Below are 19,656 nucleotides of genomic sequence, written 5' to 3' on the forward strand. Positions count from 1 at the left end.
TTTCAGTCATTCAATCCCTACTTAAAACCCATTTAGGGCTGTATTTTTGTGACCGGCATAAATCTGATACGACAGGCGGCGTAAATCTGCATGCGGGTGGGTTAGACCTGGTTTTCATAATTTGGCAGATGCGCACAAGCCGGTGTGTTTAAAAAAGGGCGGTCTGCGTCGTTCGAAGTGCCACCACCCACTGAAAGTCGTGGGCGGCTACCCATATCGCCCGTATCAGAAACTGTCCCTGGGAATGACCACAGCCTGCCTTTTTAGTGAGCTAAAATGCAGTGTACATGGCCAAAAGCAAATGACAAAATGACTGATTGGTGGTGCCGCTCTACTAGGACGTTTTTGCATATCTATCCTTTGTGTTTACAGGAAAAAGATTACTTCAAATGGCTGGAACTTCATTTATTTTTAAATGGGGGTGGTGACACAGTATGAAGAATGTCTTCCAAGAGGGAAATACAAAAAAGGAAGGAAGGATTTCTTTTTAAAGGTACCAAAGCTAAGGCAGTACATGCCCTTTGGTTAGAGTTCTTCCTGAGTGGTAGAAACCGCTGAGTTTGAACAATGGGCCGAGGAAACATCTAAAAGGTGGACTGTGGAATAAAGGTTTCCTTGACACACAAAACGGATGGCTTTGTCTAATGTTTCACTTTACCAGAATGTGCTCCTGAGGGCCAAACAGCCAAGTCGAAGCGAGCGTCTATCTATCTATCTATCTATCTATCTATCTATCTATCTATCTATCTATCTATCTATCTATCTATCTATCTATCTATCTATCTATCTATCTATCTATCTATCTATCTATCTATCTATCTACCTACCTACCTACCTACCTACCTACCTACCTACCTACCTACCTACCTACCTACCTATCTATCTATCTATCTATCTATCTATCTATCTATCTATCTATCTATCTATCTATCTATCTATCTATCTATCTATCTATCTATCTATCTATCTATCTATCTATCTATCTATCTATCTATCTATCTATCTATCTATCTATCTATCTATCTATCTATCTATCTATCTATCTATCTATCTATCTATCTATCTATCTGCCATATCTATCTACTATGAGCAAGCGCTAATTAAAAGCAAAGCGAGACAGCAATTGCTTGTATCTGCGTCGCCCAAAGAGTGAAAACCGCTAACCTTTAAAAAAATCAAGCGACCACACTGACCTTTGGATTCAATGGCTGTCAGAGAAATATAATCCATTAGCAGCCAACAAGGGTTTTGAGGGGCATTAGCCTCACAAAAATTCAGAAATAAAACCAATCCTCCCACCTGCATCCCTGGATTGCTCACAGTTTGGCATTAGGCTGGTCGCAAACACTGCGTTTTATATATATATACTCTCACTCAACTATCAGCTATTTTCTGATAATTTAAATGCATTTTTTTTTACTGAGATCCAAGCACATTTGCAGATGAAAATGCAAGTAAAATTTCAATCACATGCCCGTGCAAAAATCAATTCCGCACTTTTTATATGCAGATGCAAAGTATTTTCAATACTGCCTCGCATGCTGTATGTGTATTTAATGATAGTGTTATTTCCCACACTGTTAGTATCTTCTTAAAAGATCATAGCAGAGCTTGAAATGTCACTTTCAAGTGCCAACAGCATTCCGGAATTCCATGAAGGTTTTAATCAGCACACAATAAATAAACATAATTTTTCGATAGGAACAAGCTGTTGTTGAGCGTCGAAGGTTTCATGTAATGTAACAGATTTACAGCGCTAACAACATTGAGTGGCACTGTAAAGGCCGGATGTGTCTGCTATGTTTACTATTTGAAACATACTGTATGCTACTTTTGTGGGTGGGGATAAAGTTGCAATGCCTACGAAATGGCTTTCCTGTTGTGGTTTCTCCTCAATTAATTTGCGGTTAAAGTCACTTCGTCATTGTTCTCACTCCAACATCTGCTTGCATAGCATGTCATTATATTTAATGTGTCAAAAGTACAGCACACAAAACTGGATTTCATTTGAATTTCCAAAGCCGGTCAAATGTTTGGCATGTATTTATTCCCCTGTGTTCAGTACCCCAGTATTTTTATACAGAACATTTATGTTTAACAGGGTACCCAAACTTATGGTTACACCCAAAATGGATGGAAAAAGAAATCAATCCATCCATTTACAGGTATGCACACATATAGTTGGGCAGCCAATCGCATGGCACATATGCTACAGATAAAACAAGCATTCAAACTTGCATTCACATCTATAGTATGGACAATTTAGAGTCTTCAGTGAACCCAACATGCATGTTTCTTGGAATTTGGGAGGATGGCGGAGTACCTGGAGAAAATGTTAAATGCAAGAGGAGAAAATACAATTATTATTATTATTTTTGCATATTAAACAAAAAGTAATGATATTATTTGTGCCAATATATATAACTGTGCATTTCAGACAGCTTAGTATGAGCATTTAGCAAAGTCTATATTTATACCTTGAATCTATTATATGCACTGACTCATCCACCTGCTTTGCCGTCATTGTTCCATATTTGTAGCCAACCGCACGTCAATGACAAGTTGCCAACTAATGAGTATGTTTATATACTCTATTATCACTTTATTATACCTATAAATATCCCTACTGTGGTAGGGCACCAACTGCATTTCATTGGCTGTGTACCTAATATATGAACAGATCTCAGCATGGTGCTGTATAGTTTTATACCACTACAAACTGCAGCCACAATTACCTTTATGATTGATATATTTAACAGTAAGTAACAGTAAGGCCTTTGTAAAGGCCTGCTAGACAGCTTTTGTATTGATCTCATTAGATTGCCCATAATCAATAATGTAAACAATAATCAACAGAGAGACAGAAGGGGGGGAAATAAGCATTCAAAACTGATATAATAAAATCCACTTTATGGACCACTTTACATTGTGCTGTGAGTCTCGACAGCACATACAAAAGAAAATAACCTTTGTGCTATTTTGGCAGCTGACTGTCCAAAGGCAAATGATGTGTTTGATATGTCAACAGTCACTTCTAATTACTGAGTGTGTATGCATGTGGCCATCACTGGGAATTCCCAGGTCAACTGTGACCCACTGGGCACAACAAGAAAAGTCAGTTTATGCGCCAATAAAAGATATTTAAAGTTAGACTTTCATCATGGAAAAGATCAAAATGTTGCGCAATAGGTACACACAAATAAAATCTGTGGCTCATTCGGAATGCAAATCCAAGCACTTATTGAACTTGTTCTTCCAGAATATCATGAGAAAAATCATAGGCTATAATGACATGGCACTACCCGAAAATCCGAAGGCATATTTGCTTGGTGTATGGGGATTTATGTGATATGATATGATGTATTACTATAATGTGTAATTGCAGTATTTGAATGGCTTAAGTAAATGCTCAAATGGTTTGAAAAACATTTACAGTTTGTTATACACACAGTCAACGGTGCTATTATCAACTGAATGAACTTCACTGGCAATCTTGACATTTTAACATTCTTCTGTCATAAACACAGTAAAATAAAAGTAAACTAAAAGACAATTAAAACTACTCACCCTTTGAAGATGCCTGATGTATGTAAAATAAAATAAAGTTGATAAGTTTGAACATTATATACCGTGTCTTTGTAGTATATTCAATTGAATACAGGTTGAAAATGATTTGCGAATCATTATATTCTGTTTTTATTTACATTTTACACAACGTACCAACTACATTGGAATCGGGGTTTGTAAATGTTGCAAAGCCGGCTGAGCTCTTTCCACGGGGATAAAAGTGACACGACTGAGCATACAGGCTCTCAGCGGTCTCCATTTAAATGACCCATTGCTTATCTTACCGTCTCCATTCCCTCCTGACCCCCTGCGGGTGTGTACTCTATTTATTATGAAATACTTATAGAAATGATTGGTATCCACCTTGAAGCTGAGGTGCCAGCTGGAGGCGGTCGCCATGGATACGCGCTGCGTTGGTGCGACCTTTCAGGGTCGACTTGCCTGTCGCACACACACACACACACACACACACAGGTGCACACACAGGCCAGGCATTAACCTTTGTCATATTTCCGCAGGGCTTACAAATTCAAATGATGACACTGGAGCAGCATTTACCCGAATAAAATGAGAAATGAGGCAATTGTTTATAGTAAAGCGAGACGAAGGAAGCTACGGTTGGTGGGCTATATACAGTAAGTAATTGATCCAGGACATGAGTATCTTTGCTTTAAAAAAAAAAAAAAATCTCCCATAAAAGCTCATGTAAAGTGAATTCATTTGCTCCAATCTCAAACTGTCACCATCATCAAACCTTTATGAACCATATAGACAATATTTCAAGTAACATTTTCTTTTAGAATTTCATAAATGTTATAATAAAATTTAATACAATTACAATAAAGTAAAACCTGCTCACCCATCTGTTGACGCCTGATGGACAGTTTGCTGAAGATCATGGATTGCACTTCTTGATATTTGTAACTAATCTGTCCAATATTTTAAAAAGTATGGACATTTATCCAATTTGACAGCACAGTGAAGTAGTGATTAGCATATTCTACAAAACAGGTGATGTAGGTTAAGTGAAGATTCTGATTCTGCCACAGTGAATGTGAGTGTGAATGACTGTTTGTCGATATGTGCCCATGTTAGTTAATTAAACAAGACAACTTCGACCTTTGTCTTTGCTTCGTCCCTATGTACTGTTTAAGAATATTCTACTGTTGGTTGTGAAATTCTGTGTATATAGCTGATAATCAAATAATTGTGCAGTCACAGTCAATAGTCAAGGACAGAAATGAGTGTACAGTTGTTCCCCTTGCGATATCGCGGTTCACCTATTGCGGATTCAGTACATTGTGGATTTTCTTTCACATTCATATCGTGCGTAATTGGCCATATCGCGGTATTCTGAGTGCATGCTGTAATTCTTTTGTGGTAAAATAAATGCTTCCAAGCCTAAAACATTAAAACTGTTTAAAAAAAATCATTAAAACATATTACATGGAATATAATGTCATACTACTGTATGTTTGTTTAAGAGATTAAATGGTGTTTAAGAGTATTTAAGAGCAAGTCTTTGTAAGAGTATGGTAGAGGTTAAAAGGAGTGTTGCGAACATTAGTAAGAGTCTCAGGAGGTTCATACAGCTTTAAAATATTTATAAATAATCCCCCAAAATATGTGGTCGATACTTCGTGGATGTCACCTATTGTGGGCGTGGTTGAGGGATTACTGTGTAGCGCATTTCTACTTCACAGTAGGTTTCAACTATATGACCTCAAGGGAATTCGATTTTAGATTGTGCATAGGTGGTCCTTGATTGAAGTCCCCTTCCTACAGCGGCAACGTAAGACGAATTTGTATGCAAATTGGAACGTGGCGAATTCTATCACTAACCCACGCGAACGCAGCAGTAAAGTCATAAATACAATTGTAATTAGAGTAAAATCAAAAACACGACCAAAATATAAAACAATCAAATGACAAACAGTCAGTAAAACTCTCATTATCAATATGCTGAGATATTGTCATGAGTTTTCCATTTTGTTTTATTTTTATTTTTTTTGGGTGGAGTTCTGTTTTCCAATGACGAGTCAGCTGAGGCATTTGAGAGAGTAAAGTGCAACTGGAGAAGCCCTTGAGGCAAATGATGTGGGAGTGAGTTTGCACACACTGCACTTCTCTTCAGAACTTTTTTCTCAACAACAACTGATTCATATTTATCAGCCTTCATCTCGGAAAGTTGGGAAGATCCTTTTTGACAATAGAGGGAGATTGTCCTTGTCTGTCTTTTGGATATTTTATTGGGAGTTTTTGTAATTTCTCCTCTTATGCACCTTTGGGAAGGAGTTTTAAAGAAGCCAATTCACAATTTAAAAACAGTTCCCAGGTGTTTTTATAACATGCCAATGACATGCTTTCCTCAAATTACCCCAAAATTAAGAATATTTTTACACTTTACACACAGTGGCGTGTCTGATTTTTGCTCCCAAAATCAACTAGGGACTGAACAGTGTCTTCTACAGAGCCCAGAGTGGAGAAAAAAAAGCAAGTGAAAGACATTTCACTCGTGAAGGCAGCACTTCATACACGGAACTGCATGTGTAGATGGCACATGGACGCATCACCAAACACAAACAACTAACCCCGCGTCTACATCATCGCCGAGCAATCAAGTTTGAAATAGGCAGATACAGTAAAAGATGATTATTTACTTGGTTGTTTAATTTTACTCTTGATTGGTGTGCAGGCTGCCAAAACTATTAGTGGACTGTACCCGCAATTGAAGTCAATCATGCATAATAAGTCCCATGTGTGAATGTCGCATGAACACGGAAGGGGAGGGTGACAGACTGACAGCTAAGCACACACTAAAAAGGAAAGAGTGAATTTTGGGATCCTGATAGTGACGCGTCACAGAGCTCCACATGCGACTTTGAGAGAGTTTTCATACTAGTTCAAATAAAACCATTTTGTTTCATGCGAGGCTGTGGATTCAATTAAATGACCGCAAAGGACTCTTTCAAACTCAATTCGTTGTGCTTGGAGGAAACTTGTTTTTGACATTTCCCACAAGCGTGTTCTGTGACAAAATGACAAATGTAGGAGCAGTAGAAATATATAGAAAAAATTTTATAATAATGCTGAAAATTTTATTGACACAACACACATCAGTTTGTCAATTTTTTCTAATTATAAATGTTTGAGTAAATGAACATTTTTCCAAATACAAGTATTTTCTTTTTGAGCATTTATTTGCAGAAGATGAAAAATCCAGGGGTTCTCAATGGGGTTGAAGTCTGGACTTTGGGCTGGCCGTGACAAGGTCTTGATGCCGTGCTCCTTCATCCACATCATGATCCACCTTGTTGAATAGAAACAAGCATTGTCTGTTGGGAAAAACAATCTTCAGAGTTGGGGAACATTGTCGGAGCAGAAAGCAGTGATCTTTCTTCTGGAAAAAAACTTGTAAGTGGCTTTTCATTGATGTGTCCTTCGCTCAGCCAAATCTGCCTGACTCCCCAGATCATCACCGATCCGCCACCGGATTTCACAGTGGGCGCGGGACATTGTGGCTTGTAGGCCTCTCCAGGTCTCCGTCTACCCATTAAACGAACAGCCGTTGGACAGGAAAAAACAAGCAAACTGGAAATTAGACTGAAATGGTCCAATCTTTACTGCCTTTCACAAACTTCAGCCTGGCTGGTCTTTGCTTCTCATTGATGAAGGGCTTTTTTTATTTTTATTTTAGTAACATACCCACATAGGCCTAACATACATACATAAACATATGCAAACCTTAGTCGATCTTAGCATAGCTTAACCAAGCATAGCCTAGACTTCCTTGTTGATATCTGGTCATTTTAACTCTAATATAAAGCCTGCTAACATTGCAGAGTGAGTGACTACACCACAATTCACACATATGACTGAAAAGTGGACACCTCTTTAAAATAAAAGCCACATGAAAAGGGTGTTTCAGCGCTCAAACTTTATCAACAGATGTTTCCTCACTATGAAGTCTTGATCTGTCCTTTTCCCTTTATCAGTTATGACATTGGGCAGACATCCAAAATAAAGGGCTTCATTAACAGGCTAATTGACATGCTAATCCAGAGTTTGTTTATCTAGGAAGACCAATTAGATGTGTCAATTTGCGCTCGTTAAAGCAGTGGTGGTTTAAATGCGCCATTAGGATGCAGCCAGGAACAATGTTCCATTGCCTACTCCAGGCTGGACACAATTATTATGAAGGATGCGCCACCCAATTTACCCACACATCTCTTTCAAGTGCTCATTGTGACTGCAATGCAAATATTATTATATTCAGATGTCATATTTCAATAACAGGTAAAGTATGACATGTGAACAACAATAGCAGCAGACGATGACTGCATGTGGTATGACTGTCACTCATTACCCGCTGATGACAACTGCAACATGCCACCCCGCGTTTCCCCCCAAAAGCAGAAACAGTAAAATAATGGCACTTTGAAATGTTTATATCAATTTTAAATCAATATATATGTAGTCCCTCCAATCTTTTTGCATATAAACCGAATATTTTTGTTACTATAAGTGTAGGGCAACCACATAAATGATGCTTGAGTCTCAGCATCACCATTCACATTTTATTTTTCCAATGCATAATAGCGTTACCGTAAATATTTATCTTGCAACATCCACAAAGAAAATGTCATTTTGGCATAACAGTATGAGTGTTAATGCTTTTCTCTCAGCATTCACAAATAGAGTGAGACGAAGCATTTAGCATTGGTATGACTGCCTCTCTCAACATTTACAAAATAGAGCAATTTTTAAGCGCATTCATGACTGAATGAAATTAATTAATGTGAAATGCTTATCAGCATTCACAATTGTTCTTAGGCATAATGGCATAACAATGCATGACCACTTGTCTTTCATTTATTCACAAAATAAAACTTTAGCATTGGCATACTTGTCTCTCAGGATATTCATAATTTGAAGAATTATACACAATAGCATCAGCGTGAAGTGTTCAGAAAACGACAGCATTTTAGGCATAGTAGCATTAGTGTGAATGATTGTCTTTCAGCATTTACAAAATGTCATTTTTGTTACCTATAAGGTTGATGTCAAGGTTGTTGCACAAAACCATTGACATGATGTAGATGTGGTCCCACGAGTGAAACCACAGAAATAAACTTGCGAGGGCATTTGGAACTGGACCAGGATTACTTCTGCAGTGCAGTGTTTGTGAAAAATTCAAGCCAAAAGAAGGTTCTTTGCTTCTCTTCCACTCGGACTCCTCCTTCTCTTCTATTCAGATGCATTACTTTGAACTCTGACCTGATAGTTCTTGAACTAGTCCTTATGTTGTTGTTTTTACGCCACTTAGCTCTATCCAAGATTCACATGCCGGGACCGAATTCTTTTAAATTGAACAGAGGGGATCCTGAGTTTACAACGGAGACGACGTATGACATCTCACGGTTACGGATGATGCATGGCATAAGAATGTCAGGTGGTACAAGAAGGTGCCATCAGTTAACGTTGTATTTACTGTATTTCATTTGATTGAAGTGTTTCAGTGTTTTTCACACAAATGTTTACTAGAACGAAGACTTCAGTACTGTGTTAGCATAGGTTGGTGATGGGCTACCGTGTTTTCTGACTTAACACACAAATTTGGGTTTCGTTGTCGTAAATCGAGAAACCCTGTCATCCAAATTGAATTCTTAAGATAAAGTACTGCTGCGGTTTATTTTAAGATGACTGTGGGACCAAAAATGCTTTGCAATGGCTTCGATAAGATCTTTTTTGGCTAAAAACATTTTTACATAGTTTTTCTACTTCAGGCTAATTTAAGAAACACTGATCACAATTAAAAAATATTCATACCCTCTCCAATTGCACCGACAGTAGTGGGTCTTGAAGTGTGGTACACAGGTTGCCGCTAGTGATACCCAAAAGAATCACTGAATTAAATGTTCAATTTGTTCAGAATGTTAGAGTGGCTTGAACTTTTTTAATTTTAAATGCAGTACAATACAGTTATTAAGTACAGTTCAGTTGTATTTAACATTTAAGTACATTTGCATTTATCTTTTTTGAACTGTTTGTTTTAAAAACATTTATTGACGGTGGTACTTGGAGTGCCAAGTAATTTTTGAGGTGGTTAACATTTTTGAGAACCACTGGCCTACTGTATATCCATTCAACAGAATCAAAATGGCCTGAAAAAAGGCCCAAATGGCACAATACGTCCCAATTTAATGCCTTTATGAATGTCTTAATTTGAAAGGCTTGTGACTTCAATTAGATTTTTTTATTTTTTTTTTATTAATTCACTTTGGACGGATGTAGCACTAATACGGACGGCTCATTTTAGCTCACTGTCAGACTCAATTTAGCTCACTGTCATACTATCTCAATGAAAGCAGGCAATTTATGTTGGCAAATCAGAATTTTTGATACAAGTCTTGGATGTCATTGGATTGTGCAAGTGTGCCTAACGTGTTCTATGTGCATACAGCGAAGCAAATATTTAGCTAATGCTTGTAGTGCAAACACAATGCCGACACACACACACACACGCGCGCGCGCGCAAACACCCTGCTGATTGTCCCTCGCCCTGTTTGCCTTTGTTCATTGAGTCCTGGATCAAATGTTATAAGAGTCCACAGTGTAGTGTAGTGTGGTGATGGTGACAATTAGCCTAATGAGGTGCAGAGCCAAATCACACTCAGTGCTGTGCTACTGCCGCTGTGAATATTCATGTGCTGTTGGCTTTGTGACTGCATTAAAAAGGCGGCGCTGCCTTGTGCTGAATATCAATCGTCACATTTGCACTTGTCAGTTCGTCTGCTGTCTCCGCGCTGATAATCTGCGGGTCTTTTGTGTGTGTGTGTGTGTGTGTGGGGGGGGGGGGGGGTTGTAAACCAGGACACATTTGTTCCCTCCCATCCTCATCCAGCTGCTGCACCTTTACCAACTCTTACTAAACTTGTAAAAACGTTTTCAAGTGATGTCATGCAAAGTTTATTCTAATAACGTTTTACAAGGACGGTGATGTCATTTGACCAAAGAAACTGATTTTCCAATCATACAGTCATGTTGAGGATTATTGGTACAATAATACATTTGTTAAGTGTTTTAAAGCAGTAGATGAGCTCAAACTAGCCAGCTGTTGCTTTTATTTGTTTTATTTTAAGTTGTTGCTGTTATCTGACCTTAATGCTGACTCCCTTTGATACCTGCGTCAATCAAAATGTACTCCTAGATCGCCTTGAAACGTGTATTGGTACCATAGCTCAGTATCTTGCTGGTTTAAATCTTAACTCTGAGAGAACACACAGGGTAATTAATGGTAAGGTTGACTGAATATTTTATGTTACCTGCAGGGTACCGCAGGGATAGGTACTGGGCGTTTTTAATCTTCAGTATGCTTCGACTCAGATATCGTGCCCAAGTATGACATCAGCCTGTAATGTTGATGGTACTCGATACATGCCTTTAAAGCGAACTGACCCATGCAATTGCTGTAACCTAGAGGCATGTCTTGTTGAAATTAAACAAAAATTTAGAAGCAAGAAAGATAATTTCTTGCTTCTAAACCCTGACAAAACTGACACGTTGATTAGTGGTTCTGTCAGACAGGGGCACCTGTTCAAGGACACCACTCTGGGCTTTGAAAAACGTACCAATATCCAGAGTGACTCAGCAAAACAATCTGGGAGTTATATTTGAATCAACTTTGTCCTTTCGACTGCACATTTGTTCCATCTCGCCATGCCACTTTAAATGTGTTGCTTTCTGGTCTTCCCATATCTAGTATTGAAAGCCTGCAGTAAATACAAAATGCTGAAGCAAAACTCTTGCCTAAGAATTAGAACAATTTATCATAGTACTCCTATACTGGCCACCCTGCAATGGCTCCCTGTCCACCTGAGATGTGTTGTTGAGGTTTTGCTACCTACACCTAAAATATTACATGGCCCAACCCTGACTTAGTGGTACCTTATGTTCTATTACGAGCCCTGCGCTCTCAACTTGCTGGCATTTCAGTGACTCAGAGAGCTGAAAAGAAGTCAGCAGGTTCTGGAGCAGGCTCTATGTTGGCTCCAGTATCCTGGAATGCCATACCCACAGAAATGAAGACCAGCTACCTCGGTTGAAATGTTTAAATCCCGACTTAAGTCTTGTTTCTACACTCTCACATTTGGTAAACCACAGCCAGACTGCGACTATGCTGTCGTCCTGCCTCAGTGACCAAACCTGAATTTTGGCCTGTTTCACTGCTGCTTCTCTTCTCTCTTTCCCCCCTCTCCTGCTTGAAGAGTGGATTAGAAGACAATCAATACAGTGAGGCTGTCGCTTTTGGAGAATTCTGCATCGACCAACCTGGACGGGACCTTTTCATATTATCAAAATTACTCTCTTGCACTGAACGCATGTAGTTTAAACTGTGTAGAATTTAATTAGGTGTATAATTTCATGTGATCGACATTGGCCACAATGTTGAAGTCTACTAAATCCTGGGCGGGGGATCCCTCCATCTGTGTTCCCTTCTCTAGATTTCTTCTGTTTTTCCTTGCCCGGATAGTGGGTTTAGACCATGGGATGCTGTTGAATGAAAATAGCTTTATCTCTGTCAACTGGGGGCTTTTAATGCTGAATTTAATATTCATCTTACATGGATGTTTTGTTTAACTATATTATTATATGTGTGTTATACATAAGATTGTTTGTTGGGTGCTTTGTTGTTGTGATGTTAGATATTTATATTAGTTACTGTGAAGCTAATTGAGGTTTTTCTGATTAAGAGCTATAAAAATGAGTGAATTAAATTTTTTTTATAAAACAATTATGTTGTTGCCCAATTTTTTATATTTAAAAAAAGTTTCCAGATGTCTTAATCTGGCATTCTTCAGTTAATTAACATCCACTTGTATCACTCTGTGTCATGCATATCAACCACTGCTCACCTCGTCCCCCTGTACTGTCGAGCCAATGCAAAGTATGGCCTTTGCTACCATGACAACCAGGGACGGAGCTAGGATGTTGCCACTAAACAATCAGCTACCTTTGCTCAAACAGATTTTGAAAAATGAGCCCCCCTAAAACAAACAAAAGCATCATCTGTATCTTCACTCGTGGAGTCAGCACATCATCACGAAACTGCCGAATTACACCCGTGGCGCACAGAGAAGACGTTCACTGTCAAACAGATTTGACAGTGAACGCCCACATTTTAGGGCCGCTTCACTCAGCACGCATCTGGAATGAAGCTGCGGAAATGACATCTTTAAATTGATGGGAGAATAGGGACCAAAATGCATATGGTGCACAAATGTTTTTCATCTATTATACAGTATCTTAAATCATTGATTGATTTATTTAATATTTAGAAGTGTCTTTACCATTATTAAAAACATCATATAAGAATGACCCACATCATTAATCTAATTTAGATTAACCAACACAAAGCATGTATTTCAATATTCTGATTTCATAGTGCTTTGTTGGAGTAACTCTGAGTGTTGGACTTCCTGTCAGTTCCTTTAAACAAACAAGTCTAGTGAGTTGGTGGGACGTGGATATGCTCATGTCTTCATTAGGCTACATGGCAGTAATGATTGAGCCTTGTGAACTCTGCCTGGCAATGAGTGGCTGCACAAATCTTTAATTGAATTGGCTTATCTATTTGGTTGGTACTATATTACTTGATAGAGTTTTGTACAATGGTTAAATTACAGTTAAGGCTAGAGGAAACCAATGCAATGTTTCCTAAATGCATGTGTCTGCTTAAACAAAGCAAAAATGACAATAAACTCATGACTTCAGCATGAGACACATTTTCAACGGGCATAATCCAATTTTAAGGCCGTAAAAAGGAGCTGTGCAGCCTCAACAGCAACAGTCAAGACATTGTACTATTTCAAAAGTTATTTATACTTTTGGAAAATGTCCACTGAAAAGCTAGCGTGTCACTCTTTGCATAACAGAGTAAGGAGTGGACAGCAGCCAACTTGACCGGCGGTTTTTGTCCAGGACACACAGGCCTGGCTCGGGCCTGCCAGACGGAGGTGGGATTATATCTCCTGGTGGCATTAGACCCTTCAGTTATTATATAAAATCATTATCAGCCAAATGCTGAGGGGGAAACACTCAAAGGTTGTTTACAATGACGCTCAAGGGGTCATTCATGTTCAAAGTACTATATATCCAAACTGCACAGCACAGTATTTGCAGTCAGTCCGCTTGGGGTTGTTTGAAGCATGACTTCATTATGTAACATTGGCTCGATAATGACTGAGCACTTTTCATAGATAAGGCTGCTCCAGGCCACATGCATCATAGTATGTCAATGAGAGGAGAATACAGTACGCAATCAAGGGGACACTTTTGTAACACAACTCTGCCATCTTGCGGTCAGTGTTGTGACCCTCCACGAGTGGCTGCAAACGTCGATTGAAATAGAACACAGCTTTTAAATTCCTTTACAATTGTACATTTTTCGCCTGGCATTTAAATGATCAGTTTTTAAGACTGGTAAATACCACAAGCTTACCGCTGAAAGAGGGTCTCCAAAGAAAATTGGACTACAGTACAACTCGATTTAATCAGTTAAAAAGGCCACAAATGGCACTAAACTACAGTACAGTGTATAAATGCACATACACTATTCACAAAACGTTAGGGCTTTTAAGCCAAATTTCAGCATGAGCCAAAAATGCACTACAACTTTTGCAAGTGAACTTAACTGACTTTCAATGCGTGTGTGCTTTCAATCCTTTTTTTTTTTTTTTTTTTTTTTTTTAAAACATACCTGTTTTCTAACAAGGAGCGAAGCAACTGCACTTTTTTTCATTTTGATTTCCAAAGATGTCCACTTCTATGCCTTTGAGTTTCTTCCAGGCGCTCCTGTCGTGACACTCGAAGCTAAGTGGCCGTTTCCCTCTGAGAACATTCTGTTTTAAGCCTCGCAATGGTGAGGTACTGTGGATCGATTACTATAGGTCAAACACAGAGCAAATGGACGTTCACATTTAAATCAAAAGTCAAAAGGTCAAAAGTAAATGTTAAAGTGCACTTCAGGCTCATCCTGAAATTTTACCCAAAAACAGAGTATCCCTATAACTTTTGGTGAGTTGTGCATAACGGGTTCTGTACTATTCAATTGCTTCTGTTGTTTTTTCACTGAATGCAAAATATTCCCATGATGTACTTGTGGGAATGTTTATTTTGGAATTGCTCATAACTCCAAAGTGGACTATGATGTATTTGTGAGGTATGTGCAACAGCATTTTCCCCCCAAGAAACTATCTGGCAACTTAAGCGGGTATTACATTTTTTTTTTTTTTTTTTTTAAATGTATGGTTTTGTCTTTTTTTCTTTGGTTGTGATGCTACCACAAAAAGGAAGCCAGGATTGTAAGGGGTAACATTTTGAAAATGACTGCCATAAAGTGGGCTGGTGGGCTCAGCACAATACAATTAAAAAAAAAATTTTTTTTTATAGTGCTTGTCCTCATTTGGGTTGTGGGTGAGATGGATCCATTCCCAGCTGACTTTGGGCAGGAGGCGGGGTACGCTATTGTCTGGTTGCTAGCCAATCACAGGGCACATAGACAACCAACCCTTCACACTGATTTTCACACCTATGATCAATTTCGTCTTGAACACATGAATACGCTTGTATGACAATGTTAATGTTACAAAAATGCTATTTTAATCATTGCCTGTACAGTTGCACTTCCACTGTGGAGTAATGTCTATACCTGAAAACCTATTAACTCAGTATTTAATTCATAATTACATACATAATGTACAAGCTCTTAATCATTAAATCTCTGCTGTATTGACCTTGCATGCAAGCATCCACCTGTATAAACTAGTTTTGTGGCACCACACAAACCAAACCAGCTGTATCACTTTTATCAATCTTTGTTTTATTAACGTTACGCCATATGTGCATGATTGTACACCTTTAAAGACCACTTTGACAATAATGACACGTGGAACGTCAAAGCATACAAAACTGTGCATCCTAAAATAAACATCGAGGAACCAAAGGATACAAATTAGATCTTTCATACGCATGTCCGTGGATATCAATTGAGTCGTCATGGAGTTAAATGTTTGCACTTCTTAAAATTGTGCAGTGTATTTTTGTCTTGGCAAAAGGCATCCCGACTGAAATGAATTCCTAGCAAGCCTCTTCCACACTCTGTGTGAAGAAGCGGAGAGTGAGGCTGATGTCCTGCGTGGAAGTGAAGTGTCCGTGGATGCACATGACAACTACAAAACGGTGACGTGTGGCGCCTCCTGCTGGCTCCAATTTTAGCCATCAGTCCTGTTCAAATAGAGGCAGGTCCTCAAATTGACTCTTACTCTTCTGCAGTGTTCTCATTGGCTCCATCACAAGGAGAAAGAAGAAATGAGTGGGGGGGAGGGAACGTAGGGGGTGTGTGTGGGGTGGGGGGGGGGGGGGGGGCTACACTCCAGCCTGCAGATCGTCCCAATGGAATCTGGTGACCGTTATGGATTGTAAAAGAAAAAGAAAAAATAATTTTTTTGGTTCCATTGTAAACTCCTGTGACCGTAATTGGTGCAACTAGGTAATAATGACACAATCACTGAAAATAGAGCCATTGTTTCAAACCTGGATGAAAGGCGCTCTCTAGAAGACGGAGATGAGTGCAAAGACGCCGTAGAGTAGCGCGCACGGGTAGGCGACCAGCAGCTGCTGCCCGTCCATTGCCAGCGCGGAGATGAAGATCTTAGACGCCGACAAGCTGCACCAGCTGATGATGGCTGCTGTGAGGATGATTCCCATCAGGCCCCTGGAGAAGAGGACCAGAGCGAGACAATGCTCAAAGGAAAAAGCTTTTTCGGCTTAAAACATATTGAAAAGCACGCTCACTGTAATGAGAAGAGGACTCCGAAGCTGGACAGGACGATCATGGGGAGGAGGCAGTATCCCAACACGCTGGCCACGCAGCCGAACGACACGCCCGTCATGCTCATGAGGTTGAGTAGGCAGTACATGCCCAGGCAGCCAATTGCACTGATGCCGTACACGTAGCCAAACTGGATCTTACCAGCCTGCAGACAGAGGGACAGAATTTAAAAAAATATATATATATTAAAAAGACATGAAATTATTAACATTCATCCCAAACTTACCCTTGGATCAAAAATGGGTGCGCACATCCATTTTTATTGGGTTGCCAATTCTCAGCATAAAAAGCTGGAAGCCAGATAATATGAATTGTTGTTTTGTAACAACAATGAATCATTTATATAGGATTTAAACAGTATCAAAATAAGCCGTGTGCTGCATTTTGCAGATACCTACTGTGATGTGTCGAAAAACTCATTACGATGGCTTGGCAATGAATTCATAAAACGTTGCTAAAATAAAATTATTTAACTGTACATTTTTTTTATAGTTAAGATGTTAAAACAGGTTAGATATTGCCAACAAAGTGTGAAGCATACCGCTGAGAAATGAAATCCAGAATATAGCCTCTACACAGCATAAACTTCTTGAGGCGAATGTTATTTTCAATTTTACACTCATGTAACAATTTACCAAAAGGAGAGTTGCACCGAAGGCCAAGCAGAAGACCATGGGGCCAGCCAGGTCCGTCTCGTTCATAATACTGCCATCTGCCACCTTTAGAGGATGGAGGACTGTCAGAGTCTTTTGCCAGATGTGGTCGAAGTTGATTCCTAATTCTACGAGAGACCAAAAAAAAATATCGCGTAAGAATGCACGTTACAGAGGGCGATGGCTTCCTGGTTTGTGGCTACCTTCCAGTAGTGGCGGCTCGTCATCAAAACTGCTGCTGTACATGGATTGTGATGAGGACGGCGTGTAGGTTTGCGTGGGCTGGAAGATTTGTCCCGTGTATGGCTGCTGTGGCTGCATCATACCTGGGGTGGGGTAACCCATTTGCTGGGAGTAGTCATATTGACCATATTGCCTATGGATCAAAGCAATAAGAACATTTAACAACAAAAACTCACTGTAATTTAACACGAATATTCCATTATCACTGGGGATGGTAAGAGAGTAACAATTCACTTCTGCTGCAGTGGTCATACTTATTATATTGATTTTCATTGTTGTATCCATAGCCAGCCTGGTTCTGGTCATCTACACTGTAGCTCGACTGGTAGAAGTCCGTGTTGAAGTTGTCAAACCCAGACATCTCTCACTGTCAAAAGAAACAAAACACCATTTTCAGCACAGATGGTCATTTCTGTCTCTGTCGTGAGGATAATCGGTAAAGAAAATGGATGGACGGATGATCAAAATTGACACACAACATATTGTATTGTCGGCACACATTTTGTATCCAACTGAAGAGATCCTTCTCATTAGTCTTCTTAAAGTGGGATATACAAAAACTGGCAATTGGGACCAATGAGCTTTTTGGTTTTTTTTGCTCAAAAAGTCAGCAAAGGCCCAATGGTCAGATTTCTATAAAAGATTATCCTGCGAGATTATTCTATGTGGGTTGTGTTGAGAGTGATATTTTTCCTCCCTAAAAGAAATGTGCAAGAGCGGTTAGCACATCTGCCTCACAGTTCTGAGGATGCTCTTCGAATCTGGGCTGCAGCTTTCCTGTGCATATTTTTTTTTTAATTTGAAATTTGGAATTAATAAAAAATAACTAACATGATTACGATACACTGTCTGGTTCTGTGTTTAGCAGGCCTCCCAATGACAACCACCTTTTGAAAATAGGATAAAAATTAAGAAATCTATGGCAGTTTTAAACCCGGATTTAACAAAAAGGTACCAGCTCAAATCTTGAGCCCATAATATCTTAGTATTTAGAAGTTGGCCAGATATTAGTGCATTTCCACCACTTTTATAGATTCAGAACTTCCTTAATATTTATCACATATATTTGAGACTTGTACCACGCCTTTTCTGGTCTCATATAACTCAACTAATATTTAAAATTTGACGAAAACAGCAGCATTTACGTATATATTACTCTTATTGACAGTAACGTGGTCACCCAGCTGTTAGCCACAGAAGCTAACTGTAAAGCTATAATTTTCCCACTCACAGCCTAATTAAACGGTATCTATTATCCTTAACATATGTTGCACGTTACTCACTACCATTCAATTATTGCCAGTTGTAACAAAAACAGCGTCATGTTTACGTTTTAGCACTTCGTAGCCTTAACATAGCTAGCAGTTGTTCAGCTTTAAAGGTGCGGTAACAGTAAGACGAGCCGCCTCTCGGTGCTAAACAACGACGGCGACCATATATTTTAGTTTAACCAATTGGTGCATAAGTTGTTATTCGGAGACTCCATGAACAAACACCTACCCTCGGAGTTTGACAATCTACTCAAGGAGCTGCCAGCTCAGTTGGTGCTGCTACGTGTCAGGAGGAAGGGACGCCTACCGGTGTGGGACGTCAACGACCGGAAGTTATATAGAACTTTGCAGAAACTGGAGCGACCCGCAGAGGCGAAATGTGGCATTACATATTAGTCCGCCCTTAATTTTGAGTAATAGAATCAGAATCAGAATCATCTTTATTTGCCAAGTATGTCAAAAACACACAAGGAATTTTGTCTCCGGTAGTTGATACACCATTACTATAAAATAGATTACTTACAATAAAATGTATTTGTAAAAAAGAAGCATTAACACAAAAACTTTTTTTGGGTCCCCCCTCCCCAAAAGCTTGACATTTGAATGTCAACCAGGGACGTTTCTTGATCCACTGGGGGCCCATGCAGACAAAAAGGACCATAGAGCGACTATTAATACTGAAAGCAAACTCATATGTATAAATAACAAAAAATAAGCCTGAAATGTGCAAAATGTTCAGAATGATAACACAACCAAGTAAAAATAAATAGAAAGCAAGAACTTAAAAGTTTCTGACATCTTGGTTCTAGTGTATGTCCACAGTACAATATACTCTAGCTCAGTGTTTCTCAACCTTCATTGAGCCAAAGGACCATTTTACATCTCACAGCACACCACAAATTAAAAATATAAAAAAAGATGAATACTGAACTAACGATGAGCTTGTTTACTCACAAATTGACTTACTCAGTGAGAGCTCTGCGGCTATTTAATTAAACACAAAGCTGATATACTCACAGGAAGCCATGAC

At 39.1% G+C, this 19,656-nt stretch overlaps 1 protein-coding gene across 1 annotated transcript; it reads right to left on the reverse strand.

The window, feature by feature from the left end:
* Window positions 1–15,217: 15,217 nt before the first annotated feature.
* On the reverse strand, window positions 15,218–18,946 carry yipf5 (Yip1 domain family, member 5). The gene is made up of 7 exons (XM_061702606.1): window positions 18,856–18,946; window positions 17,610–17,722; window positions 17,316–17,488; window positions 17,095–17,240; window positions 16,423–16,604; window positions 16,162–16,342; window positions 15,218–16,027 (listed from the first exon to the last, which is right to left on the reverse strand). Exons 2-6 carry the CDS (start codon window positions 17,714–17,716, stop codon window positions 16,180–16,182), a joined length of 771 nt encoding a protein of 256 aa, XP_061558590.1. The 5' UTR covers window positions 17,717–17,722; window positions 18,856–18,946; the 3' UTR covers window positions 15,218–16,027; window positions 16,162–16,179.
* Window positions 18,947–19,656: the final 710 nt, after the last annotated feature.

This window comes from Phycodurus eques, chromosome 17, assembly GCF_024500275.1.
Source record: "Phycodurus eques isolate BA_2022a chromosome 17, UOR_Pequ_1.1, whole genome shotgun sequence".
NCBI lineage: Eukaryota > Metazoa > Chordata > Actinopteri > Syngnathiformes > Syngnathidae > Phycodurus > Phycodurus eques.

What these genes read in the sequence shown, in the direction of transcription:
- yipf5 (XM_061702606.1), bottom strand. Translation starts at nt 17,716, where the DNA reads ATGTCTGGGTTTGACAACTTCAACACGGACTTCTACCAGTCGAGCTAC. An exon ending in AATGAAAATCAATATAATAA is followed by an intron (nt 17,489 to 17,609) that starts GTATGACCACTG and finishes TTTGATCCATAG; the next exon opens with GCAATATGGTCAATATGACT. An exon ending in GGAGTCCTCTTCTCATTACA is followed by an intron (nt 16,343 to 16,422) that starts GTGAGCGTGCTT and finishes CCTCTTCTCCAG; the next exon opens with GGGCCTGATGGGAATCATCC.